The sequence below is a fragment of the Arthroderma uncinatum genome (genome assembly GCF_011692745.1).
Source record: "Arthroderma uncinatum strain CBS 119779 chromosome Unknown scaffold4, whole genome shotgun sequence".
Taxonomy (NCBI): Eukaryota; Fungi; Ascomycota; class Eurotiomycetes; order Onygenales; family Arthrodermataceae; genus Arthroderma; species Arthroderma uncinatum.
In genome coordinates this window covers 137,277-160,810 of record NW_022983866.1, presented here as the reverse complement: position 1 = coordinate 160,810, position 23,534 = coordinate 137,277, and the positions used below count along the sequence as shown (strand labels likewise).

The 23,534-nt window shown below is 49.6% G+C and overlaps 6 protein-coding genes across 6 annotated transcripts; 3 read left to right on the top strand and 3 right to left on the bottom strand.

Moving 5' to 3' along the window:
• Nucleotides 1–247: 247 nt before the first annotated feature.
• GIQ15_05419 (anthranilate synthase component 2) lies at nucleotides 248–2,542 on the top strand (the record flags this gene model as incomplete). The annotated part of the gene is made up of 1 exon (XM_033552836.1): nucleotides 248–2,542. The coding sequence occupies one exon, from the start codon at nucleotides 248–250 to the stop codon at nucleotides 2,540–2,542; it is 2,295 nt and encodes a 764-aa protein (XP_033403980.1).
• A 2,333-nt stretch (nucleotides 2,543–4,875) lies between these two features.
• On the bottom strand, nucleotides 4,876–8,254 carry GIQ15_05418 (uncharacterized protein; the record flags this gene model as incomplete). Its single annotated transcript, XM_033552835.1, has 2 exons — nucleotides 4,876–7,831; nucleotides 7,968–8,254. 2 exons carry the CDS (start codon nucleotides 8,252–8,254, stop codon nucleotides 4,876–4,878), a joined length of 3,243 nt encoding a protein of 1,080 aa, XP_033403979.1.
• Nucleotides 8,255–8,825: 571 nt separating this feature from the next.
• GIQ15_05417 (U3 small nucleolar ribonucleoprotein IMP4) lies at nucleotides 8,826–9,775 on the top strand (the record flags this gene model as incomplete). Its single annotated transcript, XM_033552834.1, has 2 exons — nucleotides 8,826–8,831; nucleotides 8,882–9,775. The coding sequence occupies 2 exons, from the start codon at nucleotides 8,826–8,828 to the stop codon at nucleotides 9,773–9,775; spliced, it is 900 nt and encodes a 299-aa protein (XP_033403978.1).
• A 752-nt stretch (nucleotides 9,776–10,527) lies between these two features.
• On the top strand, nucleotides 10,528–11,263 carry GIQ15_05416 (uncharacterized protein; the record flags this gene model as incomplete). The annotated part of the gene is made up of 2 exons (XM_033552833.1): nucleotides 10,528–10,728; nucleotides 10,790–11,263. The coding sequence occupies 2 exons, from the start codon at nucleotides 10,528–10,530 to the stop codon at nucleotides 11,261–11,263; spliced, it is 675 nt and encodes a 224-aa protein (XP_033403977.1).
• A 940-nt stretch (nucleotides 11,264–12,203) lies between these two features.
• On the bottom strand, nucleotides 12,204–15,716 carry GIQ15_05415 (1-phosphatidylinositol-4,5-bisphosphate phosphodiesterase 1; the record flags this gene model as incomplete). The annotated part of the gene is made up of 1 exon (XM_033552832.1): nucleotides 12,204–15,716. The coding sequence occupies one exon, from the start codon at nucleotides 15,714–15,716 to the stop codon at nucleotides 12,204–12,206; it is 3,513 nt and encodes a 1,170-aa protein (XP_033403976.1).
• A 6,373-nt stretch (nucleotides 15,717–22,089) lies between these two features.
• On the bottom strand, nucleotides 22,090–22,867 carry GIQ15_05414 (uncharacterized protein; the record flags this gene model as incomplete). Its single annotated transcript, XM_033552831.1, has 3 exons — nucleotides 22,090–22,583; nucleotides 22,667–22,734; nucleotides 22,785–22,867. The coding sequence occupies 3 exons, from the start codon at nucleotides 22,865–22,867 to the stop codon at nucleotides 22,090–22,092; spliced, it is 645 nt and encodes a 214-aa protein (XP_033403975.1).
• Nucleotides 22,868–23,534: the final 667 nt, after the last annotated feature.

Here is a 23,534-nt window from a genome sequence, read left to right as displayed (position 1 = left end):
GCTTCAAGATCTCAAAAGCTTTTGGGGTCAACAAAGGTAGATGCCTATCTGGGCCTAGCCCCGATTGGGATACGAGCCGGCGATATATTCAGTCTGGTCTATGAGCCATAACTCCAGCTGAAGACAAGTTGCACATTCTTACAACTTCCACCATATACCAAGAGGAGAGACAGGATACAGAGAGAAAGAAGGTCAGCATCGTCTGCGTCTGCGTCTGCGTCTGCATCTGCGTCTGCTCAGTGTCGAGATGGCTGAATTGGTCGACCATTCACCAAACCACCCCACCACAGCTGGGCGTCTGGACAATGCCTCGAAGGTGATCCTGATCGATAACTACGACTCGTTTACCTGGAATCTGTACCAGTATCTTGTCCTGGAGGGCGCCACAGTCAAGGTCATCAGGAATGATGCTGCCACTTTGGAGGAATTGATCGCAGAGAAGCCCACCCAGCTCGTTCTCAGCCCTGGTCCCGGTCATCCCAAGACCGACTCGGGCATCTGCAACGAGGCAATCCAGCATTTCGCAGGGAAGATACCGGTGTTTGGAGTGTGTATGGGCCAGCAGTGCATCATATCCTCGTTTGGCGGAGAGGTAGACATCGCCGGCGAGATCCTACACGGCAAGACTTCGCCGTTGAAGCATGATTCCAAGGGCGTATATGCCTCGCTCCCGCCTTCGCTGAACATCACACGCTACCATTCGCTGGCTGGAACCCATACCACGATTCCGGACTGTCTTGAGATCTCCTCCACGACCGACCTGGGAGACGCTGACCGGCCAGAGGTCATCATGGGCGTGAGACACAAGGAGTTCACCGTAGAGGGAGTCCAGTTCCACCCAGAGAGTATCCTGACCGAGCATGGGCGAGCCATGTTCCGGAACTTCCTCTTGACTCGTGGTGGGACGTGGGAAGAGCACAATGCCTCTGCACCCGTTGCTGGGTCTACGAACGGTCAATCTACTGACACCAAGAAAGGGTCAATCCTGGAAAAAATCTACGCCCACCGTCAAGCAGCAGTCAAACTGCAGAAGACAATTCCATCTCAGACCCCCGAAGACCTCCAGGCTTCGTATGACCTCGGCATTTCTCCTCCACAGATCTCGTTCCCAGACCGTCTAGCGAAGTCGCCGTTCCCTCTCTCGCTCATGGCTGAAATTAAGAGAGCTTCCCCTTCGAAGGGTATCATTGCGGCATCCATCTGCGCCCCTGCTCAGGCCAGAAAGTACGCCATGGCTGGTGCTAGTGTTATATCCGTCCTTACTGAGCCTGAGTGGTTCAAGGGAAGCCTAGATGACCTACGTGCAGTTCGACAGAGCTTGGAGGGTACCCCAAACCGCCCTGCAATCCTACGGAAGGAATTTGTCTTTGACGAGTACCAAATCCTTGAAGCACGTCTTGCCGGTGCTGATACAGTGCTTCTGATTGTTAAGATGCTCGAAGAGTCACTCCTCAAGCGGCTCTTCGAATATTCCCGAGGGCTTGGCATGGAGCCCCTGGTAGAGGTAAACAACCCTGAGGAGATGGCTATTGCGGTGAAGTTGGGCTCCAAGGTCATTGGCGTGAATAACCGCAATCTTTCGAGTTTCGAAGTCGATCTGGAGACTACTAGTCGGCTAATGGATCAAGTCCCTGAGTCCACCATTGTGTGTGCCCTTAGTGGCATCTCTGGTCCCGATGACGTTGCTCCATATCAGAAGAACGGGGTCAAGGCTGTCCTTGTAGGAGAAGCTCTAATGCGCGCTCAAGACGTCAATGAATTTGTTTCTACTCTTTTCGGGACAAAACCTGGGCCTGCCACCCAAACGCCAGGTGCTCCCCTGGTAAAGATATGTGGAACACGATCTGCCAACGCTGCCAAGGAGGCCATTGAAGCTGGTGCTGACCTGATTGGTATCATTTTGGCCGAAGGTCGATCAAGAACTGTCTCCAACGAGACTGCCCTTGAAATCTCCAATACTGTCAAGTCAACCCCGCGCCCATCGCCTTTGACAACACAAAGTACCAACGGAGACGCACTCCTTGCTTCCGACTATTTCGATCATTCCACCGGCCTCCTCAGGCATCCAGACCGTGCCCTCTTGGTCGGCGTTTTCCAAAACCAGCCCCTATCCTACATTATATCACAACAGCAGAAGTTAGGCCTCGATGTAATTCAACTTCACGGATCCGAGCCTCTTGAATGGTCATCCCTTCTTCCTGTGCCAGTCATCAAAAAATTCTCGACCTCAGATTCAGGGGTCTCCCGAAGGGGTCACCACACGCTTCCCCTCCTGGACTCGGGTGCTGGAGGTACCGGCGAGAAACTTGGCCATGACCAAGTCAAAGCTGTTCTGCAGCATGATGCCGGACTACGCGTGATCTTGGCGGGCGGGCTGGATGATAAGAATGTCATCGAGGCCGTTCAAGGTCTTGACGAAGAAGGCAAAAAGGTCGTGGGTGTGGATGTCAGCAGTGGCGTTGAAACTGATGGAGAGCAGGATGTGGAAAAGATCAAGGCTTTCATCACTGCGGCTAAAAATATCAGAAACACTGCTTTGTGATTTCGAGGTTTCGGGTGTCCCTAATGCTTTCATAGGGACTATTTTGCTATGGTTTCGGTGTTTATCCGCTATAGAATGTTTTTACGATAATGAGTTAAGGTTAATGTGATTCGGGAAATATATACCTTCTTTGAGTTTATCACCCTGTCGCCTATCCTCTATCTTCTGGCCATAGGAGCTACGTTTAACGCTCCGTTGATCTATCAATTATCTTACCTATCTGTTAGCAGCAATTTGCTAACCTCAACTTCTACCTGCCCCCTATACTTGTGTCTCTCATAGCGTCACTAAGCCCTCTACAGAGCCCCTTCCCGAGGGTTCATTGATACCAAATTTCCAGCTAATACTTACCCTTTATCGTTCGAACAGGGTCTCAGTTTCGCTTCATTTCCGCTAATATCTACTGGAACACAAAAGGGGCGAAATATAACAGAGAGATCTAGAACTGAGCTGAAGCCATGGGGAAAACATTCAGGAATGTCGTTTTAAGCGTAACAGGAGAATTTGGTTCCAAAACTGACAAGTTCAAGCAATGGGTTGAAGCCAATGGTGGTACATTTTCTAAAGAAGTCGATAACAAAGTGACCCATCTACTGTCCACCGAAAAAGCCTTCAAAAAGGCCACCACTGCCAGTACGCTACCTAGCTATCTACCGCAGTCCCTCGTTGACTTGCATTTCACTTGGATTTTACTCCTACTGTCTACATTACTATTAACACCCTTGTATAGTGCGAGCCGCCAAACGTATCAAGAGCATTAGAATCGTTTCTTCCGACTAGTTGGAAGATTCTCTCTTGTCTAAATCACGGCGCCCAAAGCGAGAAGGCCCCTATCTCTGGGCTCGCACGACTAAAGAAGCAAAGAAAAAGGCTGCCGAAGAACGGCGGTTGAGCAAGGGGCCTAAATCAACCGACCAGAAGAAGGGTCTGTATGCCCCTTTTTATGCAAAAGTTAAGGGCCAAAATAAATACGTTACTAACCCCTTGATTTCTCCTTAAACAGGCAATGCACCGAAGAAAAATGCAGAGCTTGGTGAATAACCTTGGATTCCAAACTTATACCAGGAATTTATATTCTAATGATCCCTTGTTTGTAGCTGGGCACCATATTTACTCGGATGCAGCCGGAACTCGCTACATGGCAACACTAATTCGGCCTATTGAGGGATCCATGGCTAAAGAAAAGCACATTTTGAAGGTATTATACCTGTAGACTTTGGCTGTCGAATCTCTGCTTAATATACTCACACTATAGCTCTATGAATCGGACTGCTCTCCGCACACGTATGCGGTCTTTGCAAAATACACACGCCCAGGGCGAGTTGGATCAGATTACCGCGCTCCTATCGGCAGCCCTTTACCTATAGCTATTCAGCTATTCAATAAATTCTTTCTCTCTAAAATAGGCAAATCCTGGTGCAGAAGGGATGGTGTGCCAAAGCCGAAGAACGCAAAAACCGGTGAAAAGGTACCCTCTTGGGACGATTGGTTTGAATATGTGCCTGAGCCTTCAAAACCTACTGCTGCAATTACTACTGCAGAAGCTTAAATTGGATTGGAGAATGTTGATTTCGAGGGGCGGGTCCAGTGATATAGATGATTCTGGGTGCCAAAGATGTGTATCTAGAAATGCAAAGAGCGTCAATAAAATATAATGTTCAATAAGATATTCCGTTTTATCCTAGGATATTTTTTTTGTAATATAGATATTAACTAATGAAAAGCTAAACGAGTGTGGTGTGATATTGCGGCATTTCATCTGTTTAATTCACATTTTCATTCTTTTTTATTTCGGGTTCAATTTGGCTTTGTATTTTTGTACTTTTTTCGGCTTTTTGAGGTCGTTCACCTCCAGATTCGTGCACTCTCCCCCGACAACTCACATCACTAACTGCTATATCACAGGCAAACACCTACCACCTTTACCGTCCATCAACACTGGACCGGTTAGGCAAACAGGCAAACGTTGGGCGTTGCCAGACCAAACTGGTTTTGTCGAGTTCATGAGCGGGTGGTCGGGTAGGTGGGGGCGTTGCATAGATGCATCTCCCGATATATCTTCCAATGCGAGGTAACAGCAGGTGCGCTGTACATGAAATTGGACCGAACTGATTAGCGGAAAGCGAACTTTTCGAGACAGCTGGCTGGCCCAAGTGTAGTGCAAAATATTCGCAGCGTTGACAATAGAAACATGCAGCAGCCGTGGTTAACGGCGGCGGTAAGACCTATGGCGTAAGAGCTGCAGGCATTGCGTTCCCATGGTACTTGAATCACCTATACAGCAAGCAATCTTTTGTATCCCTGCATATTTAGACAGGAGCCTATGGAACCGCTCAGTCATAGTTTCCACCGACTTGACTTGCAAACGCAGTAGAGACGCTACGCGCGTCATCGTCGTCACCTAGATGGCCTAGGTTTTGGCGTGGGACGCGGATGCTTGCAGCACTGCCACCAAAGACGCTTCCAGTGTCAGTGCCGCCTCGGTATGGCTCAGGGCGACCGCTTGACTCGACATAGCGCTTTAGACGGTCAGACTGACTCAGACTTGTCTGTTTGTGGACGTCATGAATGCTCAGACCAGCGAGGCTGACTCCACCTTGGCCAACAGCACTTCTGCCGTCAACAACGCTCCCGGTAACGTCGGACTCAGTCGCGGCGACTGATTCTCCTGCCACACTAGGTGCGCCTCTCATCCTGGAGCCATTTGGACGACGGTTGTTGGGGGCAGTAGGCCAGGATTCGGTGAAGTTCTGGAACATATGGGGATACCCAGAAGGAATTGCAACGCCACCCAATGCAGATGAGTGCACCGAGGACACATCATCAGGGATATAGCTAACAACCGATCCAGCGTCCTGATAATCTTGGGGATGTCCATTTCTTCCATTCATCATGCTGCTATCAACGTTGGACGCATGGTTGAACGACATTTGGAAGCGCTGCGGACCGCGGTAGGCTTGCTTTGGTCGACTGAACTGAATGAGAGATGCTTGGAGGTTAGATAGTGGGCCCTCGACGAGACAGTTTTGTTCCTTGAAATGACGCAATAGGTAATTCCACAATGGATGTTTGGAGAGGACCTTGGGGTTCCCAAGAATAACAAGACCATATTTAGCACGGGTAAGGGCGACGTTCAAACGGCGTGGGTCGCTAAGGAAACCGATTCCTTGATGGTCGTTGGATCGGACACAGGAGAGAACGATAAAGTCCTTTTCACGCCCCTGAAACGCATCGACGGACGCAACTTCAATTTCCTTATAAGACTCCTTTTTAAACGTGCCGGTCAACTGCATAGAACTAACGACGTAACTGCGTTGGCCCTCGTATGGCGTGATAATACCGATTCCGGATGGCTTAACCCCAGCCTTGAAGAAGCGAGTAACAATCTTCTCTACATTCGCGGCTTCAGTTCGATTAAGGTACGATGTTCCGGAGGCGGATATTTCCTCGTTACCTAGGTTTGACCAGAACACCATGGGTTTATCTGCTACTGGCCAGGGGAAATCGACGTTCTTGAGCAGGCGGTCCTCGCTGGACACACCGTTCTGCAGAGAGCCCTCATAGAACATGTTTGAAGAGAACTGAGACAGGCAAGGATGCATTCGGTATTGAACATTCAGGCGGATAGGAGGGCAACCCAGAATAACAAGTCGTTCGAAGAGGGATTGGTTCAAACCAGCCTTGGCAGCTTTCTTGTTCATAATAACTGGACCAAGCTGCTGGTGGTCACCGACGAGGACAGCTTGTTTGCAGCCCAAGACAAGCGGGATCATACATTCTGGCTCCGCAGACTGGGTCGATTCGTCAATGAGAACGGTGCGGAACTTCGATTTCGCCAGTCGGGGGTCACCAGCACCAACACAGGTGCAGCAGATAACATCGGCATTGGTCAGAATTTCCTTTTCGGCAGCGCGAGTAAGCTGTTTATATTTCTTTTCATCCTGGCTGGAAAGTTCACCCAATTCAGTCTTTAGTTGGTTGAGCTTGACAAGCTCGATATTGCTATCATTGTTGCGCACTTGTTCGTGGAGTGAGAGGTGGCGGACTGGCGATTCAACATCTTCTCGAGACTTTGCTGTCACGCGGACAGTCTTCAATCCAGTCCTATGAATGCATTCGCAAAGCTGATCGACGGCGACGTTGGATGGAGCACACACCAGGACCTGGCCTACATTGACTTTCGCAAGATGGTAAATAATCGTAGCTGATGTAACGGTTTTGCCTGTGCCGGGGGGACCTTGAATCAAACTCAACGGCTTCTGTAGAACCGCTTTGACGGCGTTAATTTGACTGCTGTTGAGACCAGGGAGACCGGGAACGCTGAATTGTTTCGGCATCTGGGTTTTCATAGGCGCTGCAGCAACCTCGTGTCCAAGCAGACGGTGGAAAAGATAGCCTGAGACGCTCATCTCGTCCAGAGCGAATGTCTTCATCGCGAGTTGCATACGGTCGAAGGATGTTGCTTTCCAAACATAATCCGCGGTGAAGTTATGGGAGATTTCCGTAGGTACCGACTTGTGGTCCCCTTTTGAACGCAATTCGATAGTAACTTCGTCAGACTGGTTGTTGGGAATCTTGATAACATATCCGACACCCTCCCACTTCGGCCGAAGCTCTCCGGTGTACTTGATGCGCATTTCATCACCAACAGCAAGCTTCACATCACCAAGCTCAAGCTTTGGGAGAACAAAACTGGCAAGGTGTTTGTTATTTAAGCCAAGGTCCCATCGTACGGTTAGGCCATCTTGCGACTGGGCCTCCTTTAATTTACGGTCATAGTCCGCCTCGATTTTGACAAGAGGGCCAAAAACGTTCTGGTACTGGTATGCGTCGTCATATCGAAGTAGAACTGGTGCCGGCTCGTCGTCTACACCTGTAGCTTTCTCCAAGTCTTCAACGGTTGCCGATGCATTCTCTTTCCACAACTCCTCTAACTTGGCAATCATCTGTGGGCTGAGGTGGCGGGCTCGGAGCTGCTCTTGGTCAGATGGCGCGGCAACCAGCCAGGGGAGAAACGAACGGTCCTCCATGAGCGGCTGCCAGCGTGAAGTATCCCAGTTCATGTCCTTTGAGGATGGCATCGCCGCACATGGCTGACGGCAGAGCAGGATGACGACGGTATCAGACTTTGCCGGGATGAACCCAAGGAGGAACACATTCTTTGTACCGCAGTTATAACATTCGAGTATGGTATCTCCGAGAGAGGACGCCGGGTGGAGTTGAACTTCCTTGTGGCGGGCTCTGACTAGGTGGTTCACGATATGGGAGGAGGAAGTGTTTCCACGAGCACTACAAAACCACTTGTTGCAGCTCAAGCATTTTACAACACTGCTGGGGTTATGTATGCCGCAGTATCTAAGTGCGAATTAGCTCCGTCGTTTCTCAAATAACTTCGTTTCCGGCGAAAGATGCAGAATGTACTTACCCGCATGCGTGTGCGGGGAGCTCTTTTTCCTCCTCTGCCTTGGTTGTCTGCGTTTTCCCGGCACCATCAACTGCAACACTAGCCATGCTCTCCAGATCGTCTTCATCGTCATCATCGAGAGCATCCGAACCCTCGTCTTCATCATCATGTCTTCGTTTTTGTGGCCCGCCTCCCATATTCAACACGCCCTCGTCACCGTCGACGGTGGACATATCGTCACCACCGGCATTAATCGTAGCTGCAGAATCAGAAACCATATGGTTTCCCATCTTTGTAAACGCCTCCATGCTACCACATATGACTCGGCTTCACGCAGAGACCTGGGGGGGTAACTTTGTCCGATATAACACGCGCAGCCCCCGTAGAAGAGAAAAAAATAAAACCGAAACAATACTATAAGCAAGACTTCATTAGCTCAGGATCGCAGACAGTCAAGATATCTGACTTGAGCAGGGAATATAATTGTCCGGAGGAGCGAGAGATCGAGCAGTGCAATACCTATCAAAAAGTAGTTGTGGAGAATCAGCTCTGGATAAACCTAAAGGACGCTGACTTATCTGCGCGATAGGGGCAGATACACCACAAGCAAGCAGCTAGCCAGCAGCACTGCAAGGGAGAAAGAGAATTAAAGAGATCTAGAAGAAGAAGAAAAGAGACGGCGCTGCACTGGGCTCTGGCGCAGTCGGTCGTTGTCAACTTTCTTCCTCGTTCACTTTAGAGAGAGGGAAAAAAGCGTATCGCGCCTACGGTCACGCAGCCGGCCTACTAGCGCTGAACAAAAAAAAAATATATCTCTTCAACAACTTCAGCTTTACAACATACAATCTCCAGCTGTTATTCGGGAGATTGACTGACGATATGATAGTAAGTGGTTATCTGGACTCTATGAGGAATTGCCTGCTGACTGGAGATAGCGACGGCAAGCACGCGAGCGGAGAGATTATCTCTATCGCAAAGCTCTACTGCTCAAGGATGCCTCGATCGCAGAGCGAAGAGCGACGTTGAAAGCGTCCCTGGCGTCAGGGAAACCGCTAGACCCGTCGATCGCGAACGACAGGAGTTTAAGAGAGGATTTCAAGTACGATGAATCGCTTCCAACGGCCGACCCCAAGTCGAAGGAGGGAGAGGAAATCGACGTCGACGATGAGTATGCGGTTACTTCGGGCCTCGTAGACCCGCGGCCGCTCGTTACGACCTCTCGCGACCCTTCTTCACGTCTGAGCACGTTTGCTAAAGAGATACGGCTGCTCATGCCTACGTCGATACGGCTGAATCGAGGAACGCTCGTTCTCAACGACCTGGTGGCCAGCGCCACTGCTTCAGCACTCAGTGATATGGTCATTCTACACGAACACAGAGGCACACCGACGGCAATCACCATCTCCCATCTTCCTCATGGTCCGACTGCCAGTTTCTCTCTACACAACGTCGTCCTCCGAGCCGACATCCCCAACGCCTCGCGGGGAACGGTCTCGGAAAGCTACCCTCACTTGATATTCGAAGGGTTCACGACGAAGCTGGGGAAGCGGGTTGTCCAGATCCTCTCCCATCTCTTCCCTCCCCGAGAACCAGGCAAGATTGGCAGCAGAGTGGTCACGTTTAAAAATATCGAAGACAGCATCGAGGTACGGCATCACGTCTTTGTGAAGACTGGCTATCAAGACGTCGAGCTAGCTGAGGTTGGTCCTCGTATGACCATGCGGCTGTTTGAGATCAAGGGAGGCACCCTGGAGAAAGGTGCCGGAGGAGACGTTGAATGGGCTCTTACCCAGTACACAAGGACGAGCAAGAAGAAGGACTATTTATGATCCTAGTGTTTTCCTTATCATTTATTGGGTCAAAAAATAGAGGGCGGTTCTTGGGCGTATCAAAAAGCATTTTCATGTGGCGTGTTGGAGTCAGTCCGTTGTTATATATTGATACCTATACCTCTATTAGGAGTTCTTGCGAGCTGAATAAAGTCGGCTTTTATCATCTCGTCTTTTCCGCGCTTCCTTGCGCCCTCGTACGATGCAGTTCTCACGTAAATCAGTGGCTTTCTAGTTTTATGCTTGTCTTTGGCAGGGATGTATGATCCTTCGCCTATCAACAGTAACCCCAGAGTATAACAGGTGATTATAATAAACACGATGGCTCGCATGGAGAATGATATATATCTATCCCATAAGACAAGAGTGAACGAGTTATAGGTTGAACTTGCCAATATATACATATGTTTACATATTTGGCCGGCGGAAGTGACGAGCAACTATAGAAGCACATAATAAACAAGCCAGCTCGCCCTCTTGATACATTTCTCTCATCCGTCTTCCTATCTAGTTCTCTCCTAGTAAGTTTTTCGACACCGGCCGCGAAGTATCTAGCTAACTTGATAATGGGCGATCCCAGTGCAGCTGCTGGCCTGAATCCTACGGACGATCGTATCACCTTAAATACCTCCTCCTGCGCCTGGAGAGGTAGACGAGGATACAAAGACAATACCGGCAAGGAATCTGAGATATTCAGCCGGACCTCCTACTGTGACTGAAATCCAAGGTTTACACAAGCAGCCGAGACGAAAATGCCTCCTCTCAGGGTCACTCCAGCGATGACAGAGCATTCCGACGTGCTCCCAAGTGCAGAGGCCGTCCTGAAAGCCCGCGATGTTACCCTGATCGATGATGCGGGTGCAAAGCGCGACTTTGGGGATACACTGGATGAGCTGCATAGATTGCAGGCGAAGAGAGTGCTTGCTATATTCATCCGACACTTCTTCTGCGGCGTAAGTACTCTGGTAAACATGCACGAATCGTTCCAAGTGCGGCTATCTGACCGTCTTATAGAACTGTCAAGACTATATCCGCGCCGTGTCAGAGGCGTTCGCGAACCCAGAAACAGATCTCTCGCCGAATGTCAGGGTGTTCATTGTCGGGATTGGCGCGCATACCCTGATTGATCATTACAGGAGAGTAACCGCGTGTCCATTTCCGATATACACCGAGCCCACCGGAGAGCTGGTCAAGATCTTTGCCATGAAGCGCAATCTCACCATTGGCAAGAATCCCCCAACCTTCTCGGACCGTACTTCCTTCTCTCTATTTTGGTCGGGGTTCACGCAGGCCCTCAGTCGCATTTGGAAGGGAGATGCCCATAAGTCTGGGAACCCAGCGCAAAACGGGGGTGAAATCTTATTCGACTTTGATGACCTACCCGAGGGATATGGGGCGCTGACCATGCACCCGGTCTGGTACCATATGATGAAGACCACTCGCGATCATGCCTCAATCGAATGTCTCCGAGACGTTCTTGCTCTTTAACGAAACTGCTACTAATTGATTTCAGTTTGTGCCAATTGTTGGCAGATAGCAGCAAAGATTGGTCGGGGAGGGTTCTTTATAGCCAATACCGTTTATATTAATAGTGACCGAATGGCCGACTGTTCCTTTTTTAATTGTTATGGCAGTACGTTTCCAGTACAGAAGTTAAGGGCGTCTGTTTATTATATTGTTATCCCTGCTCTGTTCATAGTTGTAATAATGAAATACATTCATGCATCGATTGCAGCCGCTTACCAGACCCCCGGTATAGCTTGGGTGGTGGTATATTATAAACTGGCCGGTGCCTAAAACTTCCTCTTACATTTAGTATTAAAGTAGTAATTAAGGATAATCGGTAGGATGTTAGATAGTATAATGATAATGGTATTGTTATATGCATCAACCCATACAGGCAAATCACATATGAAGTATGAAATAAATAGCATGATTCGTTCTAGACCCAGTTAATCCATCCCATGTCCCAGATATTATGACATCCATTTCAATGCACATTTCCTTTCCATTTCCATATCAACAACATAAGCAAACAACGAAACTTAGGAGGCCGGCTCTCTTCAGATCACATATACCATGCCCCAGCAATGCTTTATAAAATAAAGGGGCTTTCCCTTTCCTTGGGAGAGAACAAAAAAAAATGAAAAACAAACATTCATCGATTCAGACTCGAGTGGGTAAAAGATGGAAAACAATGACGGAAGACAAAAAGGGGGTAAAAAACAGGTCATATTCTCGCTATATTATTCGCACAGGGTCATCACGGGTCGTTAGGGGGGTACAAATGAAGTATAAAGAAAAAAAAGGATATTAAAGATGACGATGTTGCACACGGAGGTATCTGTCGGTGTGGTTTTATATCTCGGGTAGTATGAATGGGTCAGAGGGTAGGTAGATGAATAGGGAAAATGAAATGGGAGAGCTTTTAGGGAGAAGTGGTTACACTCGGGTTCAATGCGGGAGAGGAAGGGAGTTTGTTGTCTGATTTCCTAGACTGGTCACTTGAGCTGGTGTTAGACTTGGAGGAATCGCGTTCAGTAGATATCGCTCGCTTGAGCACGGATTGGCCGATCTGCTTGAATATACCTCGGCGTTCATTCTTTATCTCATCGGAGTCAAAAGGAGGCACGACCGGTGCAAGCTCGCTCTTGGTGATTCTGCAGAAGAGTGTGGAGAAGAGGTACTGGTCTCCGTTACCGTCGTAGAGAGGTAGGTAGCGGAAACCCTGGGCGAGACTGCTAAGTTTGGCTGTGAAGGTGGCTAGCTGCGAACTGCTGTTATTGCCGACGTTTTTGCCGTCGATGGAGTTCCAGACGACCCAGCGCACGAAGACGAGGTCAGGGTATTTTGTTTCCAGGGAGAATTTGAATTGGTCGTTGAATATGGGATTGTAGCCGTTTCCTTGCTCGATACCTGTTCGACGGCGGTGAGGGTGACCGATGCCAGAAAGCCCATTGCGGTCAGATGTATCCATTCCGCCTTCTCCGAACGCGAGACCTTTCGTCTTGTCATCGGCGCTAAACACTTCAATCTCGATGTAGGGGTTGATATTATCATCGAGCCCAATGTGTTTAGGTCTAGGTAGCTGCTGGGCCGAGATAACGTCGATGGAGAACCGAACAAGCTTTCTGTCAACTTTTGGCTTCAGGCCTGGACCTTTCCAGGTTGGCGGCAACCTCAGGCTTTCTGGCTTTAGAACGTATCCAGTTCGATCTGTCCCTGAAGCAAACATGGCTTGATTCATCTGCATCCCCACATCGTATGTCTGCCAGTTGAGAGCAACCATCTGCACGCTACGACGCCAGAAGATGTTCGGGTCGAAGTTTGAGGATCGAACACGGAACCCGGAAGGGTATACTCTTGTCAGATAGCGTCGATTATGCGATTCGAGAAGAGCTTTACTTTCAGGATCCCGACATATGCCTTCAAACGCCCGTTCGGCAAATGAATAAACGTGGTTAAACCGTTTGCTTTCGGGTGAGTGGAAGTTATGGAACTTGTATCCTCGCGTGTAGACACCGAGATCCGCTAGGTCCTTAACAATCCTGCTCTTTTGCGATCGTTTCTTCTCCTTCTGTATGGCGGCTGAGCCCTGGCCGATGTCACTCTCTTCCGAAGTGCTGCAGACGCTGGTTGCTGTGAATGCACGTCTGTTGAGAGTAGGGGGCGCGGCATCTGCTCCTGACCCGATTGTTGGGGGAGATGAGAGCGGTGGGAAGTTATGGAGCGGATCTTCCATGACAGTGGGAGGCATGAATGGAGAGCTAGAGCTGCGTTTGCGACCGACGTTGACGCTGACGAGGCCGATAGGTGCGGAAGCGGGCCCGGTATCGATTACTTCGTCGGAAGTCTTGACTTTGATGAGAACCCTATGCTTCAACGCCTCCGGGGTGGGCAGGATAGGCCACTCTTCCCTCAACGATTCAAGAACCAGCCTCTCCTTGAAGGTGTTTTTGATGATGTTGGTCATTGCAATCTGTTGTTCAGGGTTGCAGTGAACCTCAAGAGAGATGATAAGTGGATAGTCGGATGAAAGGAAGGCGTAGTGGTTGATAACTGAGATGCAGTCCGCGAACAGGACGCTCGTGGTCATCGTTCTCCCGTGGGAGACGATAGGACGGCCATCAGCGCCATCCCAGCAGTCAACTTCGACGCATCGACAGCCCTTTTGAAGTGCCGTAACGTATGCTTCGGTGCTGGAAAAGCCAGCAACCTGTCTGCCTAGGAGGTAAGTGTTATGTGAACTTGAAATGAAGTAGTCGTTTAGAGGGTGGTCGAATTTAGGCGCAGGGACATGCGAAGGATAGATACCGTTTGAAGTCGATATCATGAAATTAGAAAAGGCATCGAGGCTCATCCGAAGAGGCGCGTCGTCAGGTGACGTGGCGTCTGGCTGGCTTTGTGACCGAAGCTTAGCCTTGCGAACGAACTTCTCGAATACGGAGACCCAGTAATCCCTATTATTTTCGACGTCTTCGCGCTGAGTGTAGTGGATGAAATCTAGAAAGTTATCTAGAGTCATACCATGCACGTCGTCGATGACAAGACGATCGTAGAGATCTTTGAGATCCTTGCGGTATTTGAGGCGGTTGATGAATTCTTTGAACTGTGCAAAGTTGACTCTGCCTGTACCTGAGGTGTCGGCGCGAGCGAAGAGGACGCGAAGCATCTCCTTGGAGCAGTTGATGTGAAGACTGTGGCACAGGTTACCGATCCCTTCCGAGTCCAGGCTCTCTCCTTCGCCCGACTTGACGTCCTGAGCACCACCACGTCTGGACATCTCTCGTTGCCAGTGGGCGTTTAAGATGGACTCACTTTCCACCGATCCGGCCAAGCCGACCATGAGACCGATTCTATATCTGGCGACATTCTCAAGAGTTGTGGTCCACAGCTCAAACATGGATTCGTTAGGTGCAATCAGATGAACGGTCTTTACCGCGCGGTTTTTCGACCCTTCGGAGTTATTGTAGATGATAGTGAACCACCGATTCTCGAACTCCTCTGGTATCCGATGTTCTTCTCTGTACATGCGAGCGTCTTGGCGAAGTCGAATTTCTTTGATATCGTCGATATATACCCTCTTGGAGGGGTTTGATAGGTTCCAGAACATCTTTCCCGAGTCAAAGTCGAGGTAGAAGGTCATTGGTTTCTTTTTCAGCTTGTTTACCTTTATCAATGTGCAGCCGCGTTGGAGGATTGGATCAATCTTTGGAGCAATTCCACTGGCGGTGCTGGTGATGGACCTCTGATAGTCACCCTTGACCTGGCTGCTATCGGGGCCGCACCATGTACCTAGGGTATCACATGATTCGTCCTCCTCGTAGCTTGAATCCAGAGCACTATCCCAGGATGCCGTAGTGCCGGATTTCTTGCTGTTGCTCCTTCTGAGCATCGTAACGGGGCCAGAGTTGTTATCACGTCTATCCTGCGAGTTCGACCGCCGTCGTCGGGTGAGCTTGTTGGCGGCGCCTCTTGATAGTCTCCTCATCAGGCCTGGACCCTTGCTGTTATTGGAGTTGTTATTGGAAGTGTTGTTGCTGTTGTTGTTATTGGAAGCATTCATGAGAGATGATTCAGAGGGAGTGCTTTGCTGTGAAGGGACGGATAGAATTCCTTCTGGAAGTTCAAGAGGAACGGGGTTCTCGAGCGAGCTAGTTAAAGGAGAGGCCATGATGGGGAGTCCGGAGATATTGAGGTCTGAAGTTTGAATGGGGCCCGTTACTGGGCTTGAGGAGTTTGATAGATGACTTCGATGAACTAACGTTAAGCTTGACATGTCGGTGGATTGGGTGCCGTAGTTTGCTACCGAGCGGGTAGCCGGGTATGACGAAGAAATGAAATCCTGTACTAGAGGGATTCGATGGAATGGCGAAGTCGACTTGATGGGAGTGGCACGAGAACGGCCGACAAGGGTAGGGGATGGAGGTGCGGAGGCCATCTTGAGGATTCGCAAAAAAGAGAAGACCGGTGTATTTGGAGAAAAGTTGCCGGTGCTATGTGCATGAGAGAGCACGTCCCTCTCCCTTCGGGAAGAATGCTTGCTCTGAGAGACAAGCAAACGAGGTTTTAGAGTTGGGGGACGGCGTCGAGTTTGTGACTTGCGAGGAAAGGGGAGAAGCTGCTTTTTGTATGCGAAAACGTATAAACTAACTGCGAGGGAAGGAAAATAGTTTGCGACTTGTAAAAAAAAGGGAGTGACTGGGGGGAATGGTAATCCTTAAGCGACAATGCGATAAAGCGTAATGCGATAAATGCGAGCGGTAAAAACCAAAGCAGTCACCTAAGCTACCTGGCCTAGAGGTTTGTTGTGCATATTGACAGGCGGTAGTTAAACAAGTCAAACTCTTCCAGAGAGCATTGGCGGTTCAAAGTAAAAAATATATTCAAACAAACGAGCAGAATTTGAATATGCAAATGTTTGCGAATATATTTACTTCCTTCGGCGAAGGCTGCTTTTTTTTTTTCCTTTCTTTGTTTTTTTTTTTCTTTTCTTCTCTTTGCTGTCAACTCCCGGGGCCTCCCGTCCGGGAGAATCAACTTTGGTCCCCAACAGCCTTTTTGGGACTTAGTGACGGCGGTCAGAGCTCCAGAGCAAGCTTCAGGGCGTCAAACGATCTCTTGGATGGACAAGTCGAGTCTGGCCGGGTAAGGTTAAGAGCGAGGTAGCTCTTGCAGCTGAAGTGCAAAAAAAAAAACCCAGACGAGGCAAGCTAAGGGTTTTAAAGTGGTCGTTTTTGTAACTATTTCATAAGGGACCGTTAGACCAGGACGATCAAGGGCAAGACCCAATGCTCGCTCACTAGCAGACAGTCGAGTCACACAAGACGATCGTTGGTGGTGTGCAGACGATCGAAACGACGGCGAGTTAGAGAAAGATGGTCCGCGTTGAGCGAGAAATTGACAGAGTCGGTGCCTTTTGAACGAACAGCGCGCAAGCCGCTGTATATAGTGAAGAGTAAACGGACCCCGTCCAGGGTATTAAATGCAGCCGGGCCTGCAGGGTTCAGCTGTTTTTATTTTTATATTTTTTTTTGCAGAACCAGGGGTCAGAGGGGGCCCCAGGGTGCGCAGGTGCAGGTGCAGGCAAGGAGCGACTCGTTGGCGCGGAGAGGGAGAGCAAAAGGGTCCTTTGAAGCTCGTATTTTTGCAATGCAGGCACGTCGATAGCCTTATGCGCCGGAGGGACCTTTGGACGGTTCGAGGCGTCGAGTAGGCGTCGTTGTCGACGGAGGGACGGGGGGGTGAAGGCAGGTAGGCGAGTTATCTGATCGCAGCGAGCAGGGGGGATGAACGGCAGGACGAAGAAGCAAAAGCTGCAGAGCGAGGAGGGCTGGCTTTAAGAAGACGAGAGCGAAGATCTGCCTGACTATCGGGCTGTATCAAACAATGCCGCAGCAAGGGGAGGGAAAATAAAGCAGATTGGGCCATGGACGAGAAGTTGAGGATGAGCTCGCACTAGGTCTTTTGCCCTTTCTTTTCCCTTTTCGCCCACGTCACAGCCGGTACTCGTATTCCAGATACCAGATACCAGATACCATACGGTATTTCGCTTACACTTACACTTACTCTTACATTTACTCTTACCATATCGCTTACTCCTTCTCCTTACCTACTTACTCTGTCTACTCTACCTACTCTGTACCAACACTCTACTCTGCTCTACTCTACCTACGCTGTACTCTGCTCTACCTACACTATACTCTGCTCTACCTACTCTGTATACTCTGTATTCGAATGCTGCCTGATCTAGGCTGTTCGGCAGCCTGCTATACGTAACGAGAAGCGGTGACCGATGTCCGCATTGAACAGCTACGGATCCATTTTTATCAGGCTGAAATGTGAGAGAGAAGACGAGAGAAGAGCGACCCAAGATGCGCCCCAGGTAGCAACGGCCGTCAGATTCTTCAGTTAGTCGTCAGTCGTCAGTCTCAGGCTGCCAGGCTGGTCACCCCTGTCATGGCGGCCACCAGCGAAGCCACGGCACACGATTACACCATGCCAGCGGCCACGGCAAGGAACTACCCTACAGCTCGGGCAACAGTTCCAGCGCGCAGACGAATCGGGCGCGCCAGGAGACCGCCAGGCAGGACGAGACGTCGAAGAAAAGCTCAATTGCCCTGCCTTGCCCCATCTACCGTGGGGTTCGACAGCGGGATGGCAGTTGTGTTCGCATTGCTAGCGCTGAGCGAACGGGAGGCAGACTGTCAATTGGCTTTTGGCATTTGGATCTGGTCTAGAGAGAAAAAAACTGCATCACCTTTCTTCTTCTGACCTTTTCTCGTCTAGGCAGATAGCGTAGACTCAGCCGAGCCTGTCACGCCACCTGGCACATATCTATGCCTATATCTAGAGTCTTCTCTATAAACAATACTCTAACCTATACTTAAGACTATAAGTAAGTCTCGTCGATGTATGTGTATCGTATGTACAGTATCGTACTCAGCCCTAATCTGCTGCTAATTAGACATGGACGTCGTGGAGTCGTTAATTTATGTCGTGTCTGCGCAGTTTCAGTCTGGCCCACCTCGACTCTCTTCTCTTCTACTCCGACTGTCCTCTCTTCTCCGGCTGCCTACTCCGACTGCTGTCTTCTCTCCTGGCAAGGCGGAGAGGCGAGGCACGATGACATCACTGGCGCAGACGCATCACTAAAACTATCTAAAAAGTGGAGCGACGGGGACGGCAAATTGTCCCCAGGCTCGCTGATGGCCGAAATTAGGATGTGATATAGGACTTCCTGATACTCCGTGCTATTGGATAGACACCGATGTATCACTAATCAGCTCATATCTACGGTGACTGTGCCTGGATACTTTAACAACTGGATGCTTCAGCAAAAAGTACTGGAAGATCAGTCGCAGCATTCGCAGACCGCACGCTAGCCAACTGAATCCTATCCATCGAATTGTGTGGCTTGCTAACCGACCCACCGCTCGTTGGATGCTGATGCTGATGCCGGACGCTTCCCCTCCCCATCCCTTCATCCCTCCCTGCCCTGTCGTCACACAGGGTGACTGACTGGATCGGATGCGAGAGCCGACCGTCGGCCATCCAACAGCTCAGGTCTGCGACTCGCCCAGTTCGGCTGAGCGGGTTCTGAATCGCATACACCGAGAGACGAAGAATCGAGCGCAGAAACAGCCGCTTCGATTGGGCTGCAGGTCGTGTTTCGTACATGATGAGCTGAGCGTAGCCTCTCTGCAGCCTGGAGACGCATTACATATGCACATACTACATACGTACAGCAGTAATCATCCATCATCATGTACGTATGCATGGATCAGGCATGTTGCCCCGCAGCAAGGCCAGTCGAACCCTAGGTCAGGCCGGGTTTCAATATCGACCAAGAGGGAGGCTAAAAAGGCGTTGGATGGGAGGGTTGGATGTTGGCTCATGGATATATGCTGTGTGGCTTGTCAGACCTGCCGCCTACCGACCTGCTCGATGGAGTAGGTGTTGAGTGGAGGCGCAAGATCGCTACGGGCGCCGGGGTCGATGAGATATTATTAATAGTACGCCGTAAGTTCTTATCTTGTTCTTTTCTTCTAACGCTGACAACATGATCAAATGTCTCACCGGAGTACGAAGACAGTGATCTATACGGGCTTGATCACAGCCGGAGTATACGCCGTGTATGAGCCAAGGCGGGCGGGTAAAAGGGGGAGGGAGAAGCCGAGAAAGGGCCGACTATCTCGTGCGTCCAAGCAGATCGCGATCCATTCTCTCGGACTTTACATCCCCAGACAGACCGTTTCCAACGCCATGACTTCGCTGCCATCCTGACCGCCCAATTGACTCATCTCCCCGGCCAGAGTACGTCCCGATGTCATCTACGAGCACGTATGAAGTACAGCCCCGATTTCATCTTTGAATTAGATGTCTACGCCGTCCTGTGGAACATATTACGTCGCTGTCCGACTGGTAGAGCACGACATCATCGCAGGATATATCCAAAGGCCGGGAATCCCGAGCCACCGTTTCCAGGACGGTGCCACAACCTGTGGCGCAACAAGGGCATGACCTGGTTTCTTTTTCTCCCTCTTCCCTATTCCCCCCGTTCACTCGAATTAAATGGGACGCGCATCAGCCGTTGCCGGCAAGGGTCAAACCCCCACCCGCAGCCCACCGCCACGTATCATACATATATCATATATGTAAGCATACAACCAGACACGGAGGCTGGACATGTCTATACTTATCGCGCAGGTAGTCGTACATATAAAGTGTGGCTTTCTCCTCCGTGGGATACCGATATATGCAAGTACCCGGCCATCCATCCCACCCCGGCCACTATATGCACTTGTCTATATTCAGCTCAGGCCTGCTCAGGCCTGCTCGAGCCTGCTCCAAAAGAAAAGAGAATGACAAAGAAAAGGACGAAAGCTAAGGTTGATCTCTTGGTCCCGGCGCGCGGCGGCACTCGTCTCGTTCCTAGGAATAGCAATCTTTTCCTTGTTATTTGTTTATTTTGTCTTTTTTATACCTTATTTACCCCGCCAGCGACCAGACTATGGACAGCTTGCGTCAGGAGTACGAGCATGCATGTTTTCTTCTATTCGGAGATGGAAGACCAGCCCTCTCATCGGGTAATCCGGGCAAGCCTCCGGCTCCTGCTCCGTATATCAACAGTACGTACTCTATATCAGTACTCTGTATATCAATATCAGTATATCAATATCAGGATATCAGTAACTATGTGAGGATGCTGAGTATATCTTGACGGAGAACGTCCGCAAGATAGTCGTAGCTCATGATCTCACCGGCTAATACCGGCAAAGTTCCGTTTCAAGAGGAGGCCGTCGTAGCGCGATCATGCATGGCAGACAATCGATATGCAAGATGCGCTCGCGTGATACAGGTTTGTATTCGTGGTGCATGGCGAGAGGTCGAAGTTGCGCCCAGCGGACACAAAAAAGGAACAAGCCCAAAATAAAACAGCATCTTTTTCTTACTAGCGTGCTATTCCTTGGCTCGTATACGTATCGTACGACCCAGTATCGACCTGTTTGCCGAATACCTCGGGGTAATATATAAGATATAACTTCTACTTACTCGGTAAAAAAGGCAAAAGACAAAGAGAAAGCAGATACCGAAGTTCGTTTAAAAGGGGGAAAGTGAGAGAAGAAAGCAAAGCCTCGCAGCCGGTTTTCCCTCCATCCTCCATCCTTCTGCCAAATATAGACAACCTTGCATATACGTGCTGTATTCGCAAGCCATGAGCATGTACGTTCCTTGCTTGGCTCATGTACACCAGCCACAGCTCTGCTCTACTTGCGTGCAGGTACCCAGCTGGATGGAAACTATTCTGAGCCTTGCAGATGGCGCAACTCTAACCTGCTCGATCAGTCGCATTCGACAGCATTGCCTGCCCCATTGGCTGTGTCTTCCACGTTTACTCTCCATCCTGGCAGGCCGAGGGCGACGGGGAGAGCGCTCCGCAAGCGACGGCCTCCTTATCTTCGCAGGGCCGTATGCCGTATCGCGGAGTTTCCTGCCATCACGTTGGCCGACGTGGATCTCGCTACTTGAGACGTTCCTTACTCCATAGAATATAGGTTCGCGATCAACCTTCCTGAAACAAGTTGGACAGTTGGACAGTTAGCAGTTGAACAGTTAACAGTTAAGCCTTTAACGGTGGAGAATGACTACGATCTACACATATAGCACATAATAAGTAGGAATGCACATGTTCAAAAGGCGGTATGCACATCTCAATATCCCCGCGCGCCGTTGGAGCTCGGCGTTGGCGTTGGCTTTGGCGTTGGAGGCTTGGGAGCTTGTTTCCCCCTTCATGTCCACTCGTATTTCCCCTCGCCCGTGACTGAAATTGAGATCGGCCGTCTTTCTGGCCAACGAGAGGGCTGGGATACCGCGTGGCGACGCTGAGATTGGCAAGTCGTTGGATGTGCTGCCTTTTTTGTGCTCCGTAGAAAATAAATAGTCATACCCAAAACGCCAGTAGGTGCGACTTTAAAATGGCAAATGGCAAAAAACGTCATGGATCTGTGGCGGGAAGTGTGGAAACGGTCTCCTATTGGGACATAATGTTGGAGAATGGAAATGAGATTTGAAAAGAAGGTTGGAGGAAGGGCCGTTGCTGTGAGAGGGAGCGGGAGGGGAAGTTCTATCAGCTTGAAAGTATAGTGAAAAAGGGGCCACGGGGCAGGGGTCACGGGAGGGGATATAATGGAAGATAGACAGGTTATTGATACCGTTTCGCAATGTTGGAGCCCACAGTAGCAAATAGGCTGTAAGGTTGTAAAATAGCGGTCGAACGACGGCCGATATATTGCGTCGTTGGTTGAAACCTGCTAACACTTTGGTACTGGAGGACTGCCAGCCGTAATCTTACCACCGTAGATAACATCGTTTCCTGGACTTGTAAATACCGTTTCTCGTCCTTCCACCGTCTTGCAACCGTTTCCGATATTCGCTTCAAACATCTTCGGCAATATGTGATTGGACAGTCTGGAAGTGCTGCCAGTAATGATCACAGGAGCACAGTTCATATACATCTCCCGATTACCAAACAGATTGAACCAGGTCCAGGCCAACAACCCTTTTCCGGACGGCACCGTGTCTGGTATGGTAAAGATATATGACTGCGTAAGCGGACACCCGCCCATGATGGATTTTATCACTTGGAATGAGGTGCCGTTGTCGACGCTGAGGGATATCTGGCAGGATCCTCCGCCGTGGGTGGCAGAGCCGGCAAGTTCGAGAGAGTAGGAGTGGCCGGCGGTGTAGTTTGCTGTAGCGCGGAAGGTCTTGGTGTGATGATAGCCTTTGCAGGGGAAATTCGAGCCTGCAATGGTTGGCGTTAACGTCATGGCTGCTTTTGATGGGTTCCATGACTATTAATGAGGGTCGAGGTTAGTATGGACATACCATCGGCGTTGAGTGGGGTTGTCATCGAGTAGTCGACGTCGTTGGATTTGTTTTCTGGGTCGAATTTGCTGCACGATAGTTAGTATATGATCGATTATTTATTATTCTCAGTACTCACCTCTTAAAGGGGTATGGTTTCCTCATCTCGATGTGTCCAAATGCACTGGGACAAGCTGCTAGAAGGAGGTATATTAAACGCATCTTGACAGTGGAATTGTGCGTGTGCAGCTGAAATGTGAATAGATATTGGACTAGATTTCTATATTTGGTTATTTCTTCAGCAAAATTGATAAAATGAGCCCTCTTCTGGCTCTGTGTGTTCTGTCCATATTCTAGCAATAATCAACTTACATTCTGTTCTGATAACCCCTTCGATGTAAGATATCTGTCCAGATAAGGATGTAGATATAATATCCTAAGTAGGGTAAATATCAAGAGGATCCAGAATGTCTAGCAGCGGAAAGTGCTTAAATAAGGACCTAAGTTCTTTCATTCTGAAGTCGTGAGCTGGACTCCTTATTCAATTGGTTATAGGTGGTGAATGCATGCCATCATGATGAGATTAAATAACAGCTGGCCTTAACCACAGTCACACAGATGGTTGGTGACAGCAGTCCATGACAGCATGGTAATCACCAACATCTATGTGCCTGACAAGTTCTGCTCCTGGCATCACTTTGCAGAGACAAAGGCGCCTGGGTTGAGGGTATTGAGACTATCTTTCAAGCTGTTAATAGGTATCGTAGGACAATGTTGTAGCATGTCTACCGACTTGTAGTACCTTCACTTGGTCCTTTGGGTACATTGATTCTTTATATCTCAAGGCTCTTGCCATAGCCAAGAGTGACCAAGACGCCCAAGACTGTCA